The following is a 22166-nucleotide window of genomic DNA, read 5'->3' as shown; positions in this document are numbered from 1 at the left end:
AAACCAGTGCGGGGAGGGGATTCCAGATGCTGTCTGTTGATGCGTGAGGCATTTTGGATTTATCACCTGAGCACTCGCTTCCCTTCTGGTCTCAACAAACACAATGAATTGATGTATCATTACTAGTGTCCCTGTTATGAGCATGTGAAACTAACGTGTGTTTTTCTTATGTGTTTAATATGTTCACACAAATTTTAATGCATATGTGTATTATTTTTCCTTTTTTGTTTTATATTGTTTTCGTCACTGGGATTCTTTCCTGTCATGTGATTTTGAGACAATTGTCTATTGGCTGGTGGTGGCTATATAGTATTCCTTTTTTTATTCATTTGTAGCTCTGACAAAGATCTGCAAAGATCGAAACGCGTAGCTCGTTTCCTATTGTGCTGTGGAGAGTTATTCAGCTTACGTTTTTATCATGTATCAATAAAGGACTTAATTTTAAACTTTGGAGCTGGAACAAACCCCCTTTTTTCGTCTTCCTATCTATACTACGTGGATCAACATGGAAGTTCCGTGCACCTGCTGTAGCTGCCTGGTGAGCTGGCTTTTTGCTTTTCTCTATGTATTTATCTTTATTAGCTATCGACACAACATGCATATTTGTCACCATCATTTAGCTGTCCTTTACAGGCATACTAAATAATAATAATAATAATAATGATTTTTATTTATATAGCGCCAACATATTCCGCAGCGCTTTACAAATTATAGAGGGGACTTGTACAGACAATAGACATTACAGCATAACAGAAATACAGTTCAAAACAGATACCAGGAGGAATGAGGGCCCTGCTCGCAAGCTTACAAACTATGAGGAAAAGGGGAGACACGAGAGGTGGATGGTAACAATTGCTTTAGTTATTCGGACCGGCCATAGTGTAAGGCTCGGGTGTTCACGTAAAGCTGCATGAACCAGTTAACTGCCTAAGTATGTAGCAGTACAGACACAGAGGGCTATTAACTGCATAAAGTGAATGAGAACATGATGCGAGGAACCTGATTGCCTATTAAAAAAAAAAAAAAATTAAATAAATAAAAACAATAGTTTTTTTTTTTTTTTCTTTAAATAGGCCACACAGGGATCGTTAGGTTAATACATTGAGGCGGTAGGCCAGTCTGAACAAATGAGTTTTTAGGGTACGCTTAAAACTGTGGGGATTGGGGATTAATCGTATTAACCTAGGTAGTGCATTCCAAAGAATCGGCGCAGCACGTGTAAAGTCTTGGAGACGGGAGTGGGAGGTTCTGGTTATTGAGGATGCTAACCTGAGGTCATTAGCGGAGCGGAGGGCACGGGTAGGGTGGTAGACTGAGACCAGAGAGGAGATGTAGGGTGGTGCCGAGCCATGGAGTGCTTTGTAGATGAGGGTAGTAGTTTTGTACTGGATTCTGGAGTGGATGGGTAGCCAGTGTAATGACTGGCACAGGGTAGAGGCATCGGTGTAACGGTTGGTGAGGAATATGATCCTGGCAGCAGCATTCAGGACAGATTGGAGCGGGGAAAGTTTGGTAAGAGGGAGGCCGATTAGTAGAGAGTTACAATAGTCCAGACGAGAATGAATAAGTAAAACAGTAAGAGTTTATGCAGAGTTGAAAGTAAGAAAAGGGCGAATTCTAGAAATGTTTTTGAGATGCAGGTAAGAAGAGCGAGCCAGTGATCGGATGTGGGGGGTGAATGAAAGGTCAGAATCAAGGATGACCCCAAGGCAGCGGGCATGTTGCTTTGGAGTAATGGTGGAACCGCACACGGAGATGGCAATGTCAGGCAAAGGTAGGTTAGTAGAGGGAGAGAACACGAGGAGTTCAGTTTTTGAAAGGTTTAGTTTCAGATAGAGGGAGGACAGCGGTAAGACAATCCCTGGTGTTTTCTAAAAAGGTCGGCGTGACAACAGGAGAAGAGGTGTATAATTGGGTGTCGTCCGCATAGAGATGGTACTGGAAACCAAATCTACTGATTGTCCAATAGGGGCAGTATACAACGAGAAGAGGAGGGGGCCTAGGACTGCTCCTTGAGGAACCCCAACCTCCCATTGTTGCTCCACAGCTATACTAAATATTACTATTAATGCCCTAAGGCGTGGCGGCTCTCTTGTAAGTACAACACACAAGTCCTAACCCTCCCTCTTTAACTCCTGTCCCGTTTACCCTTATTTCTTCTTACACCATATCAGGCACGTACCATGTAATTTTTCTCCCGCATGAACTTTGCCATATTTTGCTACGATCAGCACGGTACGTTATTTGTCTCTTGTTATATCGGCCTTTATATTTACTCACTTTCACCATACTCCGTACTGAGCGTGGCTACTTGCTCTAATACCACTGCTATAAGTTTGTCTATGCTTTGATCATGTACAATGACCAAGTTTTCTGTCGGCTTTTGCCATTCTGTATATACTTTCTTTATTTTGTACTGGCTGTACTTTATATTTTATTTATTTTTGTTATGTTATTGTAGTGACTGATGAAAGTCCTTACGGACTGAAATGTTTCAAGTGCTACAAATAAATCAAACCTATCGATGCTTAAGTTGAGTGCTAGACTTTTTTCTATTTGATGTGATGGTTTGGGAACCTAGTCTAAGCACCACATTGTAGCTGTGCACACGGTGTTTTTCACACAGGTGAAAAAGTTACATGCATATATAAACAGTAGACAGATTCCTTAAATGGACACGAAATGACTAAGTTTATATTCTAAATTAACCCCTTCAAGACCCAGCCTATTTTGACCTTAAAGACCTTGCCGTTTTTTGCAATTCTGACCAGTGTCCCTTTATGAGGTAATAACTCAGGAACGCTTCAACGGATCCTAGCGGTTCTGAGATTGTTTTTTCGTGACATATTGGGCTTCATGTTAGTGGTAAATTTAGGTCAATAAATTCTGCATTTATTTGTGATAAACACGGAAATTTGGCGAAAATTTTGAAAATTTCGCAATTTTCACATTTTGAATTTTTATTCTGTTAAACCAGAGAGATATGTGACACAAAATAGTTAATAAATAACATTTCCCACATGTTTACTTTACATCAGCACAATTTTGGAAACAAAATTTTTTTTTGTTAGGAAGTTATAAGGGTTAAAATTCGACCAGCGATTTGTCATTTTTACAACGAAATTTACAAAACCATTTTTTTTAGGGACCACCTCACATTTGAAGTCAGTTTGAGGGGTCTATATGGCTGAAAATACCCAAAAGTGACACCATTCTAAAAACTGCACCCCTCAAGGTACTCAAAACCACATTCAAGAAGTTTATTAACCCTTCAGGTGCTTCACAGCAGCAGAAGCAACATGGAAGGAAAAAATGAACATTTAACTTTTTAGTCACAAAAATTATCTTTTAGCAACAATTTTTTTATTTTCCCAATGGTAAAAGGAGAAACTGAACCACGAAAGTTGTTGTCCAATTTGTCCTGAGTACGCTGATACCTCATATGTGGGGGTAAACCACTGTTTTGGCGCACGGCAGGGCTTGGAAGGGAAGGAGCGCCATTTGACTTTTTGAATCAAAAATTGGCTCCACTCTTTAGCGGACACCATGTCACGTTTGGAGAGCCCCCGTGTGCCTAAAAATTGGAGCTCCCCCACAAGTGACCCCATTTTGGAAACTAGACGCCCCAAGGAACTTATCTAGATGCATAGTGAGCACTTTGAACCCCCAGGTGCTTCACAAATTGATCCGTAAAAATGAAAAAGTACTTTTTTTTCACAAAAAAATTCTTTTAGCCTCAATTTTTTCATTTTCACATGGGCAACAGGATAAAATGGATCCTAAAATGTGTTGGGCAATTTCTCCTGAGTACACCAATACCTCACATGTGGAGGTAAACCACTGTTTGGGCACATGGTAAGGCTCGGAAGGGAAGGAGCGCCATTTGACTTTTTGAATGAAAAATTATTTCCATCGTTAGCGGACACCATGTCGCGTTTGGATAGCTCCTGTGTGCCTAAACATTGGCGCTCCCCCACAAGTGACCCCATTTTGGAAACTAGACCCCCCAAGGAACTAATTTAGATGCCTAGTGAGCACTTTAAACCCTCAGGTGCTTCACAAATTGATCTGTAAAAATGAAAAAGTACTTTTTTTTCACAAAAAAATTCTTTTCGCCTCAATTTTTTCATTTTCACATGGGCAGTAGGATAAAATGGATCATAAAATTTGTTGGGCAATTTCTCCCGAGTACGCCGATACCTCATATGTGGGGGTAAACCACTGTTTGGGCACTCGGCAGGGCTCGGAAGAGAAGGCGCGCCATTTGACTTTTTGAATGGAAAATTAGCTCCAATTGTTAGCGGACACCATGTCGCGTTTGGAGAGCCCCTGTGTGCCTAAACATTGGAGCTCCCGCACAAGTGACCCCATTTTGGAAACTAGACCCCCCAAGGAACTTATCTAGATGCATATTGAGCACTTTAAACCCCCAGGTGCTTCACAGAAGTTTATAACGCAGAGCCATGAAAATAAAAAATAATTTTTCTTTCCTCAAAAATGATTTTTTAGCCTGGAATTTCCTATTTTGCCAAGGATAATAGGAGAAATTGGACCCCAAATATTGTTGTCCAGTTTGTCCTGAGTACGCTGATACCCCATATGTGGGGGTAAACCACTGTTTGGGCGCACGGCAGGGCTCGGAAGGGATGGCACGCCATTTGGCTTTTTAAATGGAAAATTAGCTCCAATCATTAGCGGACACCATGTCACGTTTGGAGGGCCCCTGTGTGCCTAAACATTGGAGATCACCCAGAAATGACACCATTTTAGAAACTAGACCCCCAAAGGAACTAATCTAGATGTGTGGTGAGGACTTTGAACCCCCAAGTGCTTTACAGAAGTTTATAACGCAGAGCCATGAAAAAAAAAAAAAAAATTATTTTCTCAAAAATGATCTTTTAGCCTGCAATTTTTTATTTTCCCAAGGGTAACAGGAGAAATTTGACCCCAAAAGTTGTTGTCCAGTTTCTCCTGAGTACGCTGATACCCCATATGTGGGGGTAAATCACTGTTTGGGCACATGCCGGGGCTCGGAAGTGAAGTAGTGACGTTTTGAAATGCAGACTTTGATGGAATGCTCTGTGGGCGTCACGTTGCGTTTGCAGAGCCCCTGATGTGGCTTAACAGTAGAAACCCCCCACAAGTGACCCCATTTTGGAAACTAGACCCCCAAAGGAACTTATCTAGATGTGTGGTGAGCACTTTGAACCCCCAAGTGCTTCATAGAAGTTTATAATGCAGAGCCGTGAAAATAATAAATACGTTTTCTTTCCTCAAAAATAATTATTTAGCCCAGAGTTTTTTATTTTTCCCAAGGGTAACAGGAGAAATTTGACCCCAATATTTGTTGTCCAGTTTCTCCTGAGTACGGTGATACCCCATATGTGGGGGTAAACTACTGTTTGGGCACATGCCGGGGCTTGGAATTGAAGTAGTGACGTTTTGAAATGCAGACTTTGATGGAATGCTCTGCGGGCGTCACGTTGCGTTTGCAGAGCCCCTGATGTGCCTAAACAGTAGAAACCCCCCACAAGTGACCCCATTTTGGAAACTAGACCCTGAAAGGAACTTATCTAGATGTGTGGTGAGCACTTTGAACCCCCAAGTGCTTCATAGAAGTTTATAATGCAGAGCCGTGAAAATAATAAATACGTTTTCTTTCCTCAAAAATAATTATTTAGCCCAGAATTTTTTATTTTCCCAAGGGTTACAGGAGAAATTGGACCCCAAAAGTTGTTGTCCAGTTTCTCCTGAGTACGCTGATACCCCATATGTGGGGGTAAACCACTGTTTGGGCACACGTCGGGGCTCAGAAGGGAAGTAGTGACTTTTGAAATGCAGACTTTGATGGAATGGTCTGCGGGTGTCACGTTGCGTTTGCAGAGCCCCTGGTGTGCCTAAACAGTAGAAACCCCCCACAAGTGACCCCATTTTAGAAACTAGACCCCCCAAGGAACTTATCTAGATATGTGGTGAGCACTTTGAACCCCCAAGTGCTTCACAGACGTTTACAACACAGATCCGTGAAAATAAAAAATCATTTTTCTTTCCTCAAAAATTATGTTTTAGCAAGCATTTTTTTAGATTCACAAGGGTAACAGGAGAAATTGGACCCCAGTAATTGTTGCGCAGTTTGTCCTGAGTATGCTGGTACCCCATATGTGGGGGTAAACCACTGTTTGGGCACACGTCAGGGCTCGGAAGTGAGGGAGCACCATTTGACTTTTTGAATACGAGATTGGCTGGAATCAATGGTGGCGCCATGTTGCGTTTGGAGACCCCTGATGTGCCTAAACAGTGGTAACCCCTCAATTCTAACTCCAACACTAACCCCAACACACCCCTAACCCTAATCCCAACTGTAGCCATAATCCTAATCACAACCCTAACCCCAACACACCCCTAACCACAACACTAATTCCAACCCTAACCCTAAGGCTATGTGCCCACGTTGCGGATTCGTGTGAGATATTTCCGCACCATTTTTGAAAAATCTGCGGGTAAAAGGCACTGTGTTTTACCTGCGGATTTTCCGCGGATTTCCAGTGTTTTTTGTGCGGATTTCACCTGCGGATTCCTATTGAGGAACAGGTGTAAAACGCTGCGGAATCCGCACAAAGAATTCACATGCTGCGGAAAATACAACGCAGCGTTCCCGCGCGGTATTTTCCGCATCACGGGCACAGCGGATTTGGTTTTTCATATGTTTACATGGTACTGTAAACCTGATGGAACACTGCTGCGAATCCGCAGCCAAATCCGCACCGTGTGCACATAGCCTAATTCTAAAGGTATGTGCACACGCTGCGGAAAACGCTGCGGATCCGCAGCAGTTTCCCATGAGTGTACAGTTCAATGTAAACCTATGGGAAACAAAAATCGCTGTACACATGCTGCGGAAAAACTGCACGGAAACGCAGCGGTTTACATTCCGCAGCATGTCACTTCTTTGTGCGGATTCCGCAGCGGTTTTACAACTGCTCCAATAGAAAATCGCAATTGTAAAACCGCAGTGAAATGCGCAGAAAAAAACGCGGTAAATCCGCCATAAATCCGCAGCGGTTTAGCACTGCGGATTTATCAAATCCGCAGCGGAAAAATCCGCAGAGGACCAGAATACGTGTGCACATTCCTAACCCTAACCCTACCCCTAACCCTACCCCTAACCCTAGCCCTAACCCTAACCCTACCCCTAACCCTACCCCTACCCCTAACCCTACCCCTACCCCTAACCCTAACCCTACCCCTAACCCTACCCCTAACCCTAACCCTACCCCTAACCCTAACCCTATTCTAACATTAGTGGAAAAAAAAAAATTTCTTTATTTTTTTATTGTCCCTACCTATGGGGGTGACAAAGGGGGGGGGTCATTTATTATTTTTTTTATTTTGATCACTGAGATAGATTATATCTCAGTGATCAAAATGCACTTTGGAACGAATCTGCCGGCCGGCAGATTCGGCGGGCGCACTGCACATGCGCCCGCCATTTTGGAAGATGGCGGCGCCCGGGAGAAGACGGACGGGACCACGGCTGGATCGGTAAGTATGATAGGGTGGGGGGGGACCACGGGGGGGGGGATCGGAGCACGGGGGGGGGGATCGGAGCACGGGGGGGGGAATCGGAGCGCGGGAGGGGTGGAACGGAGCGCGGGGGGCGTGGAACGGAGCACGGGGGGGCTGGAATGGAGCACGGGGGGGTGGAACGGAGCACGGGGGGGGTGGATCGGAGTGCAGGGGGGGTGATTGGAGCACGGGGGGGTGATTGGAGCACGGGGGGAGCGGACACGAGCACGGGGGGGAGCGGAGCACAGGGCGGAGGGGAGCCGGAGCAGTGTACCGGCCAGATCGGGGGGGTGGGGGGGCGATCGGAGGGGTGGGGTGGGGGCACACTAGTATTTCCAGCCATGGCCGATGATATTTCAGCATCGGCCATGGCTGGATTGTAATATTTCACCCGTTATAATGGGTGAAATATTACAAATCGCTCTGATTGGCAGTTTCACTTTCAACAGCCAATCAGAGCGATCGTAGCCACGAGGGGGTGAAGCCACCCCCCCTGGGCTAAACTACCACTCCCCCTGTCCCTGCAGATCGGGTGAAATGGGAGTTAACCCTTTCACCCGATCTGCAGGGACGCGATCTTTCCATGACGCCGCATAGGCGTCATGGGTCGGAATGGCACCGACTTTCATGACGCCTACGTGGCGTCAAAGGTCGGGAAGGGGTTAAGATTATGTATTGCTTCAGTGTTGTTATTTATCATTACTGTGACATTAACACACTGTTACAAAATGAAGGCAGAGCCGCTATGATGTTTTAAACATACCTCCTCAGCAAGTGCCCAATTGAAAGACCTGTGTTGTTCCAGTGGTGACCAGACCTTTATATTGTAGTCTATTCCAGATGATGCTAAAACTGTAAACACAGTAAAGATCATAAACATTATGATAAGACCAAACAATAATAATAATAGACCCTGATGTCCTACATTTTTACTGCAATTGTTCTTTGGTATACCACAATTGTACTTTGGTCAACTGCATTCCTAACACTTAATCATTTAAATATCTGCAGCTATGTCATGCCTTGTAAACCCAACTTAAACATGTTTCACTACTTCAGGATTTCCCCCTGACAAACATACCTATCTACTCATTACACACAGAAATATTGCATTGTTTTTTCCTGGAGTGGACTGGAAAAAAGCAAATCAGGCTTTGTTTTGGGGGGTTTATTTTGATCGTATTCATCAAGTAGTTTAATATTGTGGGCAGAGCTTGCATTATATTTAGGCTATGTGCCTACGTTGCAGAAATGTCCGCAGCATATCTGCAACTCCCTGCCGCGGGAGAAACGCATGCGGAATTCGCATGCGTTTTCCCGCAAAACACAAGCGTTTTTAGCTTGCAGAATGCTTGCGATTTACAAGCGATTTGAAGTATCGCTTGGAAAAGTGATTGACAGGTTGGTCACACTTGTCACGCATAGTGCAGCATCAATAGTAAAAGATAGAATGTTAAAAATAATAAAAAGTATGGTTATTCTCAACTTCCGACGGCCCCCGATCTCCTCAGCGGCGCTCCCGGTACGTTCCATTCCCAGGGATGCTTTGCGCGAAGGACCTTTGTGATGTCATGGTCGCGTGACCGCGACGTCATCTTAGGTGATTTGTGCAATGCATCCCTGGGAACGGAAGCTGCCGTGTGCACCGCTGAGAGGTGGGAGAACTCCAGGGGCCATCAGAAGGTAAGTATATCCCCTTTTTTGCCACATGCGTGAAGTGAGCATTTCAATGCAATCCTATGGCTGCGGAATCGCCGCGATTCCGCAGAAAGAATTAACATGCTGCGTATTTTACCGCTATGCGATTCCGCAGCATGGTCACAGCAACTGCGGAATCCCATAGGATTGCATGGGAATGCGTTTTTAAGCGTTTCTGCTGTGGCAAAACGCATAAAAAACGCAACGTGCGCACACAGCCTTACAATGCTTGCCATTTTAAGAGATTTTCTCACAAACAAAAGTTCATTTTAGTCAATAGATATTGAAATAATAATAATTTCCACAATTGGATGTGTTTAAATAAAATGTTCCTGTGCTGAGATAGTCTTAGAAATGTGCCCCTGCACAGGGTGCAATTCATTTCCCTGAAGGGCCCAATGAGACACACTGTCACTGTTCCGGAAGGCCGAACCATGAGGCTGAAATTAATTCTGCTCAACATTTATATTAACATATTATCATATATAGGCCGGTTTCACATTTGCGGTTGTGTCCGCAGCGTTTCTTCCGCAATTATCCGCATGCGTTGTGTTTTCCTATATTTAACATTAGGGACGTATGTGTCTGCGATCAGTTGTGTTTTGCCGCGTTTGACGACGCATGCGTCGTTTCATCGTCTGCGGTTTGGCGCGGTAAATGCAGCATGCAGAGGCGTCAATTTGCCGCCTAGAAACGTATGCGGTTGTTAGTGCAAGGAATGTGGCAAAAAAACGCATTACTGTCTATGGGAACGCATGCGTACACATGTCCTTGCGTACGCATGCGATTGATGCGCTTGCGTACTTCGGACTGCGCATGTCCAATAACTGATTAGACATGTCCATTAAAGACACACCCTCCTGGAAATACCAAACGCATGAACATAAAAAGCGCAAACAGATGTAAAAACGCATGCAAACGCTGTGTTTTTTTTTTACCATCATGTGTAAGCTGATACGGATAAAAAACGCTGCGTTATCAGACGTTTGCATGCGTTTTTGCATGCGTTTGCGGACGATACTCTGCGGACTTAACCGCAAATGTGAAACTAGCCATACTCTAGTATAAGCACCTAATTTTACCACAAAAAACTGGGAAAATTTATTGACTCGAGTATAAGCGGGGTATGCATTGTCCCCTCATCTCCATCCTTGTACGCATGGCTGTTATGATAAGGCAATTCAGTACCACAATGGACATAGAAACCAGAGCACATACAGTGACCTGACAATAACCCAAAAAACATAGAACGAGCTCTGAGACGTGGAAACTCTGCTGACCGCAATCCCTAATCCTCTCCAACAACACTAAAGGCAGCCGTGGATTGCGCCTAACGCTCCCTATGCAACTCGGCACAGCCTGAGAAACTAGCTAGCCTGAAGATAGAAAATAAGAGTACCTTGCCTCAGAGAAATATCCCCAAAGGAAAAGGCAGCCCCCACATATAATGACTGTGAGTAAGATGAAAAGACAAACGTAGAGATGAAATAGATTTAGCAAAGCGAGGCCCAACTTTCTGAACAGAGCGAGGATAGGAAAGGTAACTTTGCGGTCAACACAAAACCCTACAAAAACCACGCAAAGGGGGCAAAAAGACCCTCTGTACCGAACTAACGGCACGGAGGTACACCCTCTGCGTCCCAGAGCTTCCAGCAAGCAGGAAAAAACAAATAGACAAGATGGACAGAAAAAAACAGCAACAAATAGCAAAGAAAAACTTAGCTATGCAGAGCAGCAGGCCACAGGAACGATCCAGGAGGAGACAGGTCCAATACTAGAACATTGACTGGAGGCCAGGATCAAAGCACTAGGTGGAGTTAAATAGAGCAGCACCTAACGACTTCACCATATCACCTGAGGAAGGAAACTCAGAAGCCGCAGTACCACTTTCCTCCACCAACGGAAGCTCACAGAGAGAATCAGCCGAAGTACCACTTGTGACCACAGGAGGGAGCTCTGCCACAGAATTCACAACAGTACCCCCCCCCCCTTGAGGAGGGGTCACCGAACCCTCACCAGAGCTCCCAGGACGACCAGGATGAGCCATATGAAAGGCACGAACAAGATCGGGAGCATTGACATCAGAGGCAAAGACCCAGGAATTATCTTCCTGAGCATAACCCTTCCACTTAACCAGATACTGGAGTTTCCGTCTAGAAACACGAGAATCCAAAATCTTCTCCACAATATACTCCAACTCCCCCTCCACCAAAACCGGGGCAGGAGGATCAACAGATGGAACCACGGGTGCCACGTATCTCCGCAACAATGACCTATGGAATACGTTATGTATGGAAAAAGAATCTGGAAGGGTAAGACGAAAAGACACAGGATTAAGAACCTCAGAAATCCTATACGGACCAATAAAACGAGGTTTAAACTTAGGAGAGGAAACCTTCATAGGAATATGACGAGAAGATAACCAAACCAAGTCCCCAACCCGAAGTCGGGGACCCACACAGCGTCTGCGATTAGCGAAACGTTGAGCCTTCTCCTGGGACAAGGTCAAATTGTCCACTACATGAGTCCAAATCTGCTGCAACCTGTCCACCACAGTATCCACACCAGGACAGTCCGAAGACTCAACCTGCCCTGAAGAGAAACGAGGATGGAACCCAGAGTTGCAGAAAAACGGTGAAACCAAGGTAACCGAGCTGGCCCGATTATTAAGGGCGAACTCAGCCAAAGGCAAAAAGGACACCCAGTCATCCTGATCAGCAGAAACAAAACATCTCAGATATGTTTCCAAGGTCTGATTGGTTCGTTCGGTCTGGCCATTAGTCTGAGGATGGAAAGCCGAGGAAAAAGACAAGTCAAAGCCCATCCTACCACAAAAGGCTCGCCAAAACCTCGAAACAAACTGGGAACCTCTGTCAGAAACGATATTCTCTGGAATGCCATGTAAACAAACCACATGCTGGAAAAACAATGGCACCAAATCAGAGGAGGAAGGTAATTTAGACAAGGGTACCAAATGGACCATCTTAGAGAAGCGATCACAGACCACCCAAATGACTGACATCTTTTGAGAGACGGGAAGATCTGAAATAAAATCCATAGAGATATGTGTCCAAGGTCTCTTCGGGACCGGCAAGGGCAAAAGCAACCCACTGGCACGAGAACAGCAGGGCTTAGCCCAAGCACGAATCCCACAGGACTGCACAAAAGTACGCACATCCCGCGACAGAGATGGCCACCAAAAGGATCTAGCCACTAACTCTCTGGTACCAAAGATTCCAGGATGACCAGCCAACACCGAACAATGAACCTCAGAGATAACTTTATTCGTCCACCTATCAGGGACAAACAGTTTCTCCGCTGGGCAACGATCAGGTTTATCAGCCTGAAATTTTTGCAGCACCCGCCGCAAATCAGGGGAGATGGCAGACACAATTACTCCCTCTTTGAGGATACCCGCCGGCTCAGATACACCCGGAGAGTCGGGCACAAAACTCCTAGACAGAGCATCCGCCTTCACATTTTTAGAGCCCGGAAGATATGAAATCACAAAGTCAAAACGGGCAAAAAACAACGACCAACGAGCTTGTCTAGGATTCAAGCTCTTGGCGGAGTCGAGATAAGTCAAGTTCTTATGATCAGTCAAGACCACCACGCGATGCTTAGCTCCTTCAAGCCAATGACGCCACTCCTCGAATGCCCACTTCATGGCCAGCAACTCTCGATTGCCCACATCATAATTTCGCTCAGCAGGCGAAAACTTCCTGGAAAAGAAGGCGCATGGTTTCATCACCGAGCAATCAGAACTTCTCTGCGACAAAACAGCCCCTGCTCCAATCTCAGAAGCATCAACCTCGACCTGGAACGGAAGCGAAACATCTGGTTGACAACACAGGGGCAGAAGAAAAACGACGCTTCAACTCTTGAAAAGCTTCCACAGCAGCAGAAGACCAATTGACCACATCAGCACCTTTCTTGGTCAAATCGGTCAATGGTTTAGCAATACTAGAAAAATTGCAGATGAAGAGACGATAAAAATTAGCAAAGCCCAGGAACTTTTGCAGACTTTTCAGAGATGTCGGCTGAGTCCAATTATGGATGGCTTGGACCTTAACAGGGTCCATCTCGATAGTAGAAGGGAAAAAGATGAACCCCAAAAATGAAACCTTCTGGACACCAAAGAGACACTTTGATCCCTTCACAAACAAAGAATTAGCACGCAGGACCTGAAACACCGTTCTGACCTGCTTCACATGAGACTCCCAATAATCCGAGAAGATCAAAATGTCATCTAAGTACACAATCAGGAATTTATCCAGGTACTCTCGGAAGATGTCATGCATAAAGGACTGAAACACTGATGGAGCACTGGCAAGTCCGAATGGCATTACAAGATACTCAAAATGGCCCTCGGGCGTATTAAATGCAGTTTTCCACTCATCGCCTCGCTTAATACGCACAAGATTATACGCACCACGAAGATCTATCTTGGTGAACCAACCAGCCCCCTTAATGCGAGCAAACAAATCAGATAATAATGGCAAAGGGTACTGAAATTTAACCGTGATCTTATTTAGAAGGCGGTAATCTATACAAGGTCTCAGTGAACCATCCTTCTTGGCTACAAAAAAGAACCCTGCTCCTAATGGCGACGATGACGGGCGAATATGCCCCTTCTCCAAAGACTCCTTCACATAACTCCGCATAGCGGCGTGCTCAGGCACAGATAAATTAAACAGTCGACCTTTTGGGAATTTACTACCAGGAATCAAATCGATAGCACAATCACAATCCCTATGCGGAGGTAGGGTATCGGACTTGGGTTCATCAAATATATCCCGGTAATCAGACAAGAACTCAGGAACCTCAGAAGGGGTGGATGACGAAATAGTCAGAAATGGGACATCACCATGTACCCCCTGACAACCCCAGCTGGACACAGACATGGATTTCCAATCTAATACTGGATTATGGACTTGTAGCCATGGCAACCCCAACACGACCACATCATGCAGATTATGCAACACCAGAAAGCGAATAACCTCCTGATGTGCAGGAGCCATGCACATGGTAAGCTGGGTCCAGTACTGAGGCTTATTATTGGCCAAAGGCGTAGCATCAATTCCTCTCAATGGAATAGGACACTGGAAGGGCTCCAAGAAAAACCCACAACGCCTAGCATACTCCAAGTCCATCAAATTCAGAGCAGCGCCTGAGTCCACAAATGCCATGACAGAATACGATGACAAAGAGCAGATCAAGGTAACGGACAGAAGAAATTTTGACTGTACCGTACCAATGGTGGCAGACCTAGCGAACCGCTTAGTGCGCTTAGGACAATCAGAAATAGCATCAGTGGAATCACCACAGTAGAAACACAGCCCATTCAGACGTCTGTGTTCTTGCCGTGCAACTCTGGTCCAAGTCCTATCGCACTGCATAGGCTCAGGTTTAAGCTCAGGTAATACCGCCAAATGGTGCACAGATTTACGCTCGCGCAAGCGTTGACCGATCTGAATGGCCAAAGACATAGACTCATTCAGGCCAGCAGGCATAGGAAATCCCACCATGACATACTTAAGGGCTTCAGAGAGACCTCTTCTGAAAATAGCCGCGAGCGCACCTTCATTCCACTGAGTGAGTACAGACCACTTTCTAAATTTCTGACAATATACCTCTATCTCATCCTGACCCTGACACAGAGCCAGCAAATTCTTCTCTGCCTGATCCACTGAATTAGGCTCATCGTACAGCAATCCGAGCGCCAGGAAAAACGCATCAATATTACTTAATGCAGGATCCCCTGGCGCAAGGGAAAATGCCCAGTCCTGAGGATCGCCACGCAAAAAAGAAATAACAATTCTCACTTGTTGAACTGGATCACCAGAGGAGCGAGGTTTCAAGGCCAGAAACAGTTTGCAATTATGTTTGAAATTCACAAACTTCGCTCTATCACCATAAAACAAATCAGGAATAGGAATTCTTGGTTCTAACATAGGCTTCTGAACCACCAAATCTTGAATCTTTTGTACATTTATAACGAGTTTATCCAATGAAGAGCACAGACCCTGAATATCCATGTCCACACCTGTGCAGGGCCGCCATCAGGGCATGACAGCCGTGACTGGCGTATGGGGCCCGGTGAGCAGAGGGGGCCCGCATCGGGCCCCGTCTCATCTGGTCACCGGGCCCCCCGTGCAGGCGCTGCGGCAGCGGCACACTATTGACGTGCGGGCCCGCGCCCGCACGTCAATAGTTAACAGCCGCCAGCCAGTCTGAGGCTGGCAGCTGAATAGGGCCGCAGTGCGCACTCGCCGGCGTCGCCGGCGTCTGACGTCATTGTCAGCCGCCGGGCCCGGCGAGTGCGTCTGTGTGGAGCCTGGGGGGATCTTCGCCCGGCGCAGGAGCATGGTCAGGTAAGAAGTCGTGTTTTTTTTTTCTTTGAGAGCTGCTGCGATCCAGGGGGGCCCGGGGGGCAGGATGATGGACACACAGGGGCAGAAATGCTGGACACAGTGGGGCAGAATGGTGGATACACAGGGGCAGAAATGCTGGACACAGTGGGACAGAATGGTGGACACACAGTGGGGCAGAATGCTGGACACACAGTGGGGCAGAATGCTGGACACACAGGGGCAGAATGGTGGACACAGTGGGGCAGAATGCTGGACACAGGGGCAGAAATGCTGGACACAGTGGGGCAGAAATGCTGGACACAGTGGGGCAGAATGCTGGACACACAGGGGCAGAATGGTGGACACAGTGGGGCAGAATGCTGGACACAGGGGCAGAAATGCTGGACACACAGGGGCAGAAATGCTGGACACAGTGGGGCAGAATGCTGGACACACAGGGGCAGAAATGCTGGACACAGTGGGGCAGAAATGCTGGACACAGTGGGGCAGAAATGCTGGACACAGTGGGGCAGAAATGCTGGACACAGTGGGGCAGAAATGCTGGACACACAGGGGCAGAAATGCTGGACACAGTGGGGCAGAAATGCTGGACACAGTGGGGCAGAATGCTGGACACAGTGGGGCGGCAGAATGGTGGATACACAGGGGCAGAAATGCTGGACACAGTGGGACAGAATGGTGGACACACAGTGGGGGAGAATGCTGGACACACAGTGGGGCAGAATGCTGAACACACAGTGGGGCAGAATGCTGGACACACAGTGGGGCAGAATGCTGGACACACAGTGGGGCAGAATGCTGGACACAGGGGCAGAAATGCTGGACACAGTGGGGCAGAATGGTGGACACAGTGGGGCAGAAATGCTGGACACAGTGGGGCAGAAATGCTGGACACAGTGGGGCAGAAATGCTGGACACAGTGGGGCAGAATGCTGGACACAGGGGCAGAATGGTGGACACAGTGGGGCAGAATGCTGGACACGGGCAGAAATGCTGGACACAGTGGGGCAGAAATGCTGGACACAGTGGGGCAGAAATGCTGGACACAGTGGGGCAGAATGGTGGACACACAGGGGCAGAATGGTGGACACACAGGGGCAGAAATGCTGGACACAGTGGGGCAGAATGCTGGACACAGTGGGGCAGAATGCTGGACACAGTGGGGCAGAATGGTGGATACACATGGGCAGAAATGCTGGACACAGTGGGACAGAATGGTGGACACACAGTGGGGCAGAATGCTGGACACACAGTGGGGCAGAATGCTGGACACACAGTGGGGCAGAATGGTGGACACAGTGGGGCAGAATGCTGGACACAGGGGCAGAAATGCTGGACACAGTGGGGCAGAAATGCTGGACACAGTGGGGCAGAAATGCTGGACACAGTGGGGCAGAAATGCTGGACACAGTGGGGCAGAAATGCTGGACACAGTGGGGCAGAAATGCTGGACACAGTGGGGCAGAAATGCTGGACACAGTGGGGCAGAATGGTGGACACACAGGGGCAGAAATGCTGGACACAGTGGGACAGGATGGTAGACACACAGGGGCAGAAATGCTGAACACAGTGGGGTAGAATGCTGGACACACAGGGGCAGAAATGCTGGACACAGTGGGGCAGAATGCTGGACACACAGGGGCAGAAATGCTGGACACAGTGGGGCAGAAATGCTGGACACAGTGGGGCAGAAATGCTGGACACAGTGGGGCAGAAATGCTGGACACAGTGGGGCAGAATGGTGGACACACAGGGGCGGAAATGCTGGACACAGTGGGACAGAATGGTGGACACACAAAGGGGCAGAAATGCTGGACACAGTGGGGCAGAATGCTGGACACAGTGGGGCAGAATGCTGGACACAGTGGGGCAGAATGCTGGACACAGTGGGGCAGAATGCTGGACACACAGGGGCAGAAATGCTGGACACAGTGGGACAGAATGCTGGACACAGTGGGGCAGAATGGTGGACACACACAGGGGCAGAAATGCTGGACACACGGGCAGAAATGCTGGACACAGTGGGACAGAATGGTGGACACAGTGGGGCAGAATGCTGGACACAGTGGGGCAGAAATGCTGGACAGAATGGTGGACACACAGGGGCAGAAATGCTGGACACAGTGGGGCAGAATGCTGGACACACAGTGGGGCAGAATGCTGGACACACAGTGGGGCAGAATGCTGGACACACAGTGGGGCAGAATGCTGGACACACAGTGGGGCAGAATGCTGGACACACAGTGGGGCAGAATGCTGGACACACAGTGGGGCAGAATGCTGAACACACAGTGGGGCAGAATGCTGGACACACAGTGGAGCAGAATGCTGCACACACAGTGGGGCAGAATGCTGGACACACAGTGGGGCAGAATGCTGGACACACAGTGGGGCAGAATGCTGGACACAGTGGGGCAGAAATGCTGGACACAGTGACAGGGGCAGAATGCTGGACACAGTGACAGGTGCAGAATGCTGGACACAGGGGCAGACTGTGAGACCCAGGGGCAGAATGCTGGACATTGGGGCAGAATGCGAGACACGGGGCAGAATGGAGATACGGGGCATGATTGGAGACACGGGGCAGGATGAAAGACATGGGGGCATGACTGGAGACAGATGGGGCAGGATTGGAGACGGATGGGGCAGAATGGAGACACAGGGGGCATGATTGGAGACAGGTGTCAGGATTGCAGACATGGGGGCATGGTTGGAGACATAGGGGGCAGAATGGAGACATGGGGCATGATTGAAGACACTGGGGGCAGAATTGGAGACAGATCGTGCAGGATCATGGGGCAGGATGGATATGATGGAGACAGATGGGGCAGGATGGAGAGATCACATGGGGCGATCATATGGGGCAGGATGGGGAGATCATATGGGGCAGAATGGATACTCATGAGGGCAGGATGGGAGAACATCTGGCTGACGCCAGGAATGAGACACACGGGGCCAGGCTGGGGGATATTATTAATACCATAGGGGCTAATTTAGGGATATTATTACTGCAGTGATGTATTTATTTTATTTTTTGAGTATACTGTTTTAAATGGGGGGCGGTCCTGTTACTGTATAGAGTGATACTATGTCGCCTTCTTCATGTGGTGTAATGTAGAAGTTGTGAAAAATTAAGTAATGTGTTCTGCAAGCGGAGCTCGAGATAACTGTGTTATTTCATGCAGAGAGAAGTCCTGGCTGGATGAAATGATGGCGGTCTGTGCTGGATGAAAGATGAAGGACTTCACCTAGAGACGTCACTGGTGAGTCAGTGTGTTACCTATACACTGACACTATACACTGTATACAGAGCTCCTGTGTATAATTTCACTAGTGATCACTATATTATCTGTACACAGACACTGCATACTAAGTACAGATCTCCTGTGTATAATGGCACTTATGGTGATAGTATGGTGCTTTTTTTTAAATTACTGATCAGAATTGTAGTATTCAGTCACTATGTGGTGGTAATATGTGGTCTGGACATGGTGTTGTGGTATTTGTCCCTTGTATGTGATATTATTCGATCACTGTGGTGGTAATATGTGGTCTGGTCATGGTGTTGTGGTATTTGTCCCTTGTATGTGATATTATTCGATCACTGTGGTGGTAATATGTGGTCTGGACATGGTGTTGTGGTATTTGTCCCTTGTATGTGATATTATTCGATCACTGTGGTGGTAATATGCGGTCTGGACATGGTGTTGCGGTATTTGTTCTTTGTATGTGATATTATTCGATCACTGTGGTGGTAATATGTCATCTGGTCATGGTGTTGTGGTATTTGTTCCTTCTATGTGATATTATTGGGCATTTTAAAAATTGAAAAATAAATAAAAATATACCTAAATTGTATTGCATATTTTAACAAATATTTAATAGGTTACAGTAGAGTAGGGCCTGGCCAAAAGTGTCTACCGTGTTATGGTGGCGGCTTAAAAAATCTTTTGGCCAAAACAAAAGCTGCCTGCTATATGTGTGATCTGGTGATGGGAACTGTTAATGTGTGATTGGTGAGAAGTGGAGTTTTTCCAAGAGAGAGCGGTGGGACTGTGGACAGTTCGAGGGGTGGAGCCTGGAGGCGGGGCTGGGGTGGAGCCTGGGTGGAGTCTCAAGGGGGCCACGAAAATTTTAGAGGTCAGCGCACATACAGTGACCTGGCAATAACCCAAAAAACAAGAACGAGCTCTGAGACGTGGGAACTCTGTTGACCGCAATCCCTAATCCTCTCAAACCACACTAAAGGCAGCCGTGGATTGCGCCTAACGCTCCCTATGCAACTCGGCACGGCCTGAGAAACTAGCTAGCCTGAAGATAGAAAATAAGCCTACCTTGCCTCAGAGAAATATCCCCAAAAGAAAAGGCAGCCCCCACATATAATGACTGTGAGTAAGATGAAAAGACAAACGTAGAGATGAAATAGATTTAGCAAAGCGAGGCCCAACTTTCTGAACAGAGCGAGGATAGGAAAGGTAACTTTGCGGTCAACACAAAACCCTACAAAAACCACGCAAAGGGGGAAAAAAGACCCTCCGTACCGAACTAACGGCACGGAGGTACACCCTCTGCGTCCCAGAGCTTTCAGCAAGCAGGAGAAAAACAAATAGACAAGCTGGACAGAAAAAACAGCAACAAATAGCAAAGAAAAACTTAGCTATGCAGAGCAGCAGGCCACAGGAACGATCCAGGAGGAGACAGGTCCAATACTAGAACATTGACTGGAGGCCAGGATCAAAGCACTAGGTGGAGTTAAATAGAGCAGCACCTAACGACTTCACCATATCACCTGAGGAAGGAAATTCAGAAGCCGCAGTACCACTTTCCTCCACCAACGGAAGCTCACAGAGAGAATCAGCCGAAGTACCACTTGTGACCACAAGAGGGAGCTCTGCCACAGAATTCACAACACAAAACGTTGAGCCTTCTCCTGGGACAAGGTCAAATTGTCCACTACATGAGTCCAGATCTGCTGCAACCTGTCCACCACAGTATCCACACCAGGACAGTCCGAAGACTCAACCTGCCCTGAAGAGAAACGAGGATGGAACCCAGAGTTGCAGAAAAACGGCAAAACCAAGGTAGCCGAGCTAGCCCGATTATTAAGGGCGAACTCAGCCAAAGGCAAAATGGACACCCAGTCATCCTGATCAGCAGAAACAAAGCATCTCAGATATGTTTCCAAGGTCTGATTGGTTCGTTCGGTCTGGCCATTAGTCTGAGGATGGAAAGCCGAGGGAAAAGATAAGTCAATGCCCATCCTAGCACAAAAGGCTCGCCAAAACCTTGAAACAAACTGGGAACCTCTGTCAGAAACGATATTCTCCGGAATGCCATGTAAACGAACCACATGCTGGAAGAACAATGGCACCAAATCAGAGGAGGGAGGTAATTTAGACAAGGGTACCAAATGGACCATCTTAGAGAAGCGATCACAAACCACCCAAATGACTGACATTTTTTGAGAGACGGGAAGATCTGAAATAAAATCCATAGAGATATGTGTCCAAGGCCTCTTCGGGACCGGCAAGGGCAAAAGCAACCCACTGGCACGAGAACAGCAGGGCTTAGCTCGAGCACAAATCCCACAGGACTGCACAAAAGAACGCACATCCCGTAACAGAGATGGCCACCAAAAGGATCTAGCCACTAACTCTCTGGTACCAAAGATTCCAGGATGACCAGCCAACACTGAACAATGAACCTCAGAGATAACTCTATTCGTCCACCTATCAGGGACAAACAGTTTCTCCGCTGGGCAACGATCAGGTTTATTAGCCTGAAATTTTTGCAGCACCCGCCGCAAATCAGGGGAGATGGCAGACACAATTACTCCCTCTTTGAGAATACCCGCCGGCTCAGATAAACCCGGAGAGTCGGGCACAAAACTCCTAGACAGGGCATCCGCCTTCACATTTTTAGAGCCCGGAAGGTACGAAACCACAAAGTCGAAACGGGAGAAAAACAGCGACCAGCGAGCTTGTTTAGGATTCAACCGTTTGGCAGACTCGAGATAAGTCAAGTTCTTATGATCAGTCAAGACCACCACGCGATGCTTAGCTCCTTCAAGCCAATGACGCCACTCCTCGAATGCCCACTTCATGGCCAGCAACTCTTGATTGCTAACATCATAATTTCGCTCAGCAGGCGAAAACTTCCTGGAAAAGAAGGCGCATGGTTTCATCACCGAGCAATCAGAACTTCTCTGCGACAAAACAGCCCCCACTCCAATTTCAGAAGCATCAACCTCGACCTGGAACGGAAGCGAAACATCTGGCTGACATAACAAAGGGGCAGAAGAAAAACGACGCTTCAACTCTTGAAAAGCTTCCACAGCAGCAGAAGACCAATTGACCACATCAGCACCCTTCTTGGTCAAATCGGTCAATGGTTTAGCAATACTAGAAAAATTGCAGATGAAGCAACGATAAAAATTAGCAAAGCCCAGGAACTTTTGCAGACTCTTCAGAGAAGTCGGCTGAGTCCAATCATGGATGGCCTGGACCTTAACAGGATCCATCTCGATAG

General features: G+C 47.1%; 1 protein-coding gene across 7 annotated transcripts in view; it reads right to left on the bottom strand.

Moving 5' to 3' along the window:
* The window catches only part of DCAF6 (DDB1 and CUL4 associated factor 6), a 600095-nt gene that overhangs the window by 33610 nt on the left and 544319 nt on the right, over window positions 1-22166 (bottom strand). For all 7 annotated transcript variants that reach the window (XM_069756622.1, XM_069756618.1, XM_069756619.1 and 4 more), the window contains one exon: window positions 8330-8418. In XM_069756622.1, coding sequence (XP_069612723.1) covers window positions 8330-8418 — 89 coding nt within the window. The remainder of the gene's footprint in view (window positions 1-8329; window positions 8419-22166) is intronic.

The sequence above is a fragment of the Ranitomeya imitator genome, chromosome 3 (genome assembly GCF_032444005.1).
Source record: "Ranitomeya imitator isolate aRanImi1 chromosome 3, aRanImi1.pri, whole genome shotgun sequence".
Lineage (NCBI taxonomy): Eukaryota > Metazoa > Chordata > Amphibia > Anura > Dendrobatidae > Ranitomeya > Ranitomeya imitator.
The sequence above is the reverse complement of the archived record's forward strand: the minus strand, read 5'-3'. Positions and strand labels throughout refer to the sequence as shown.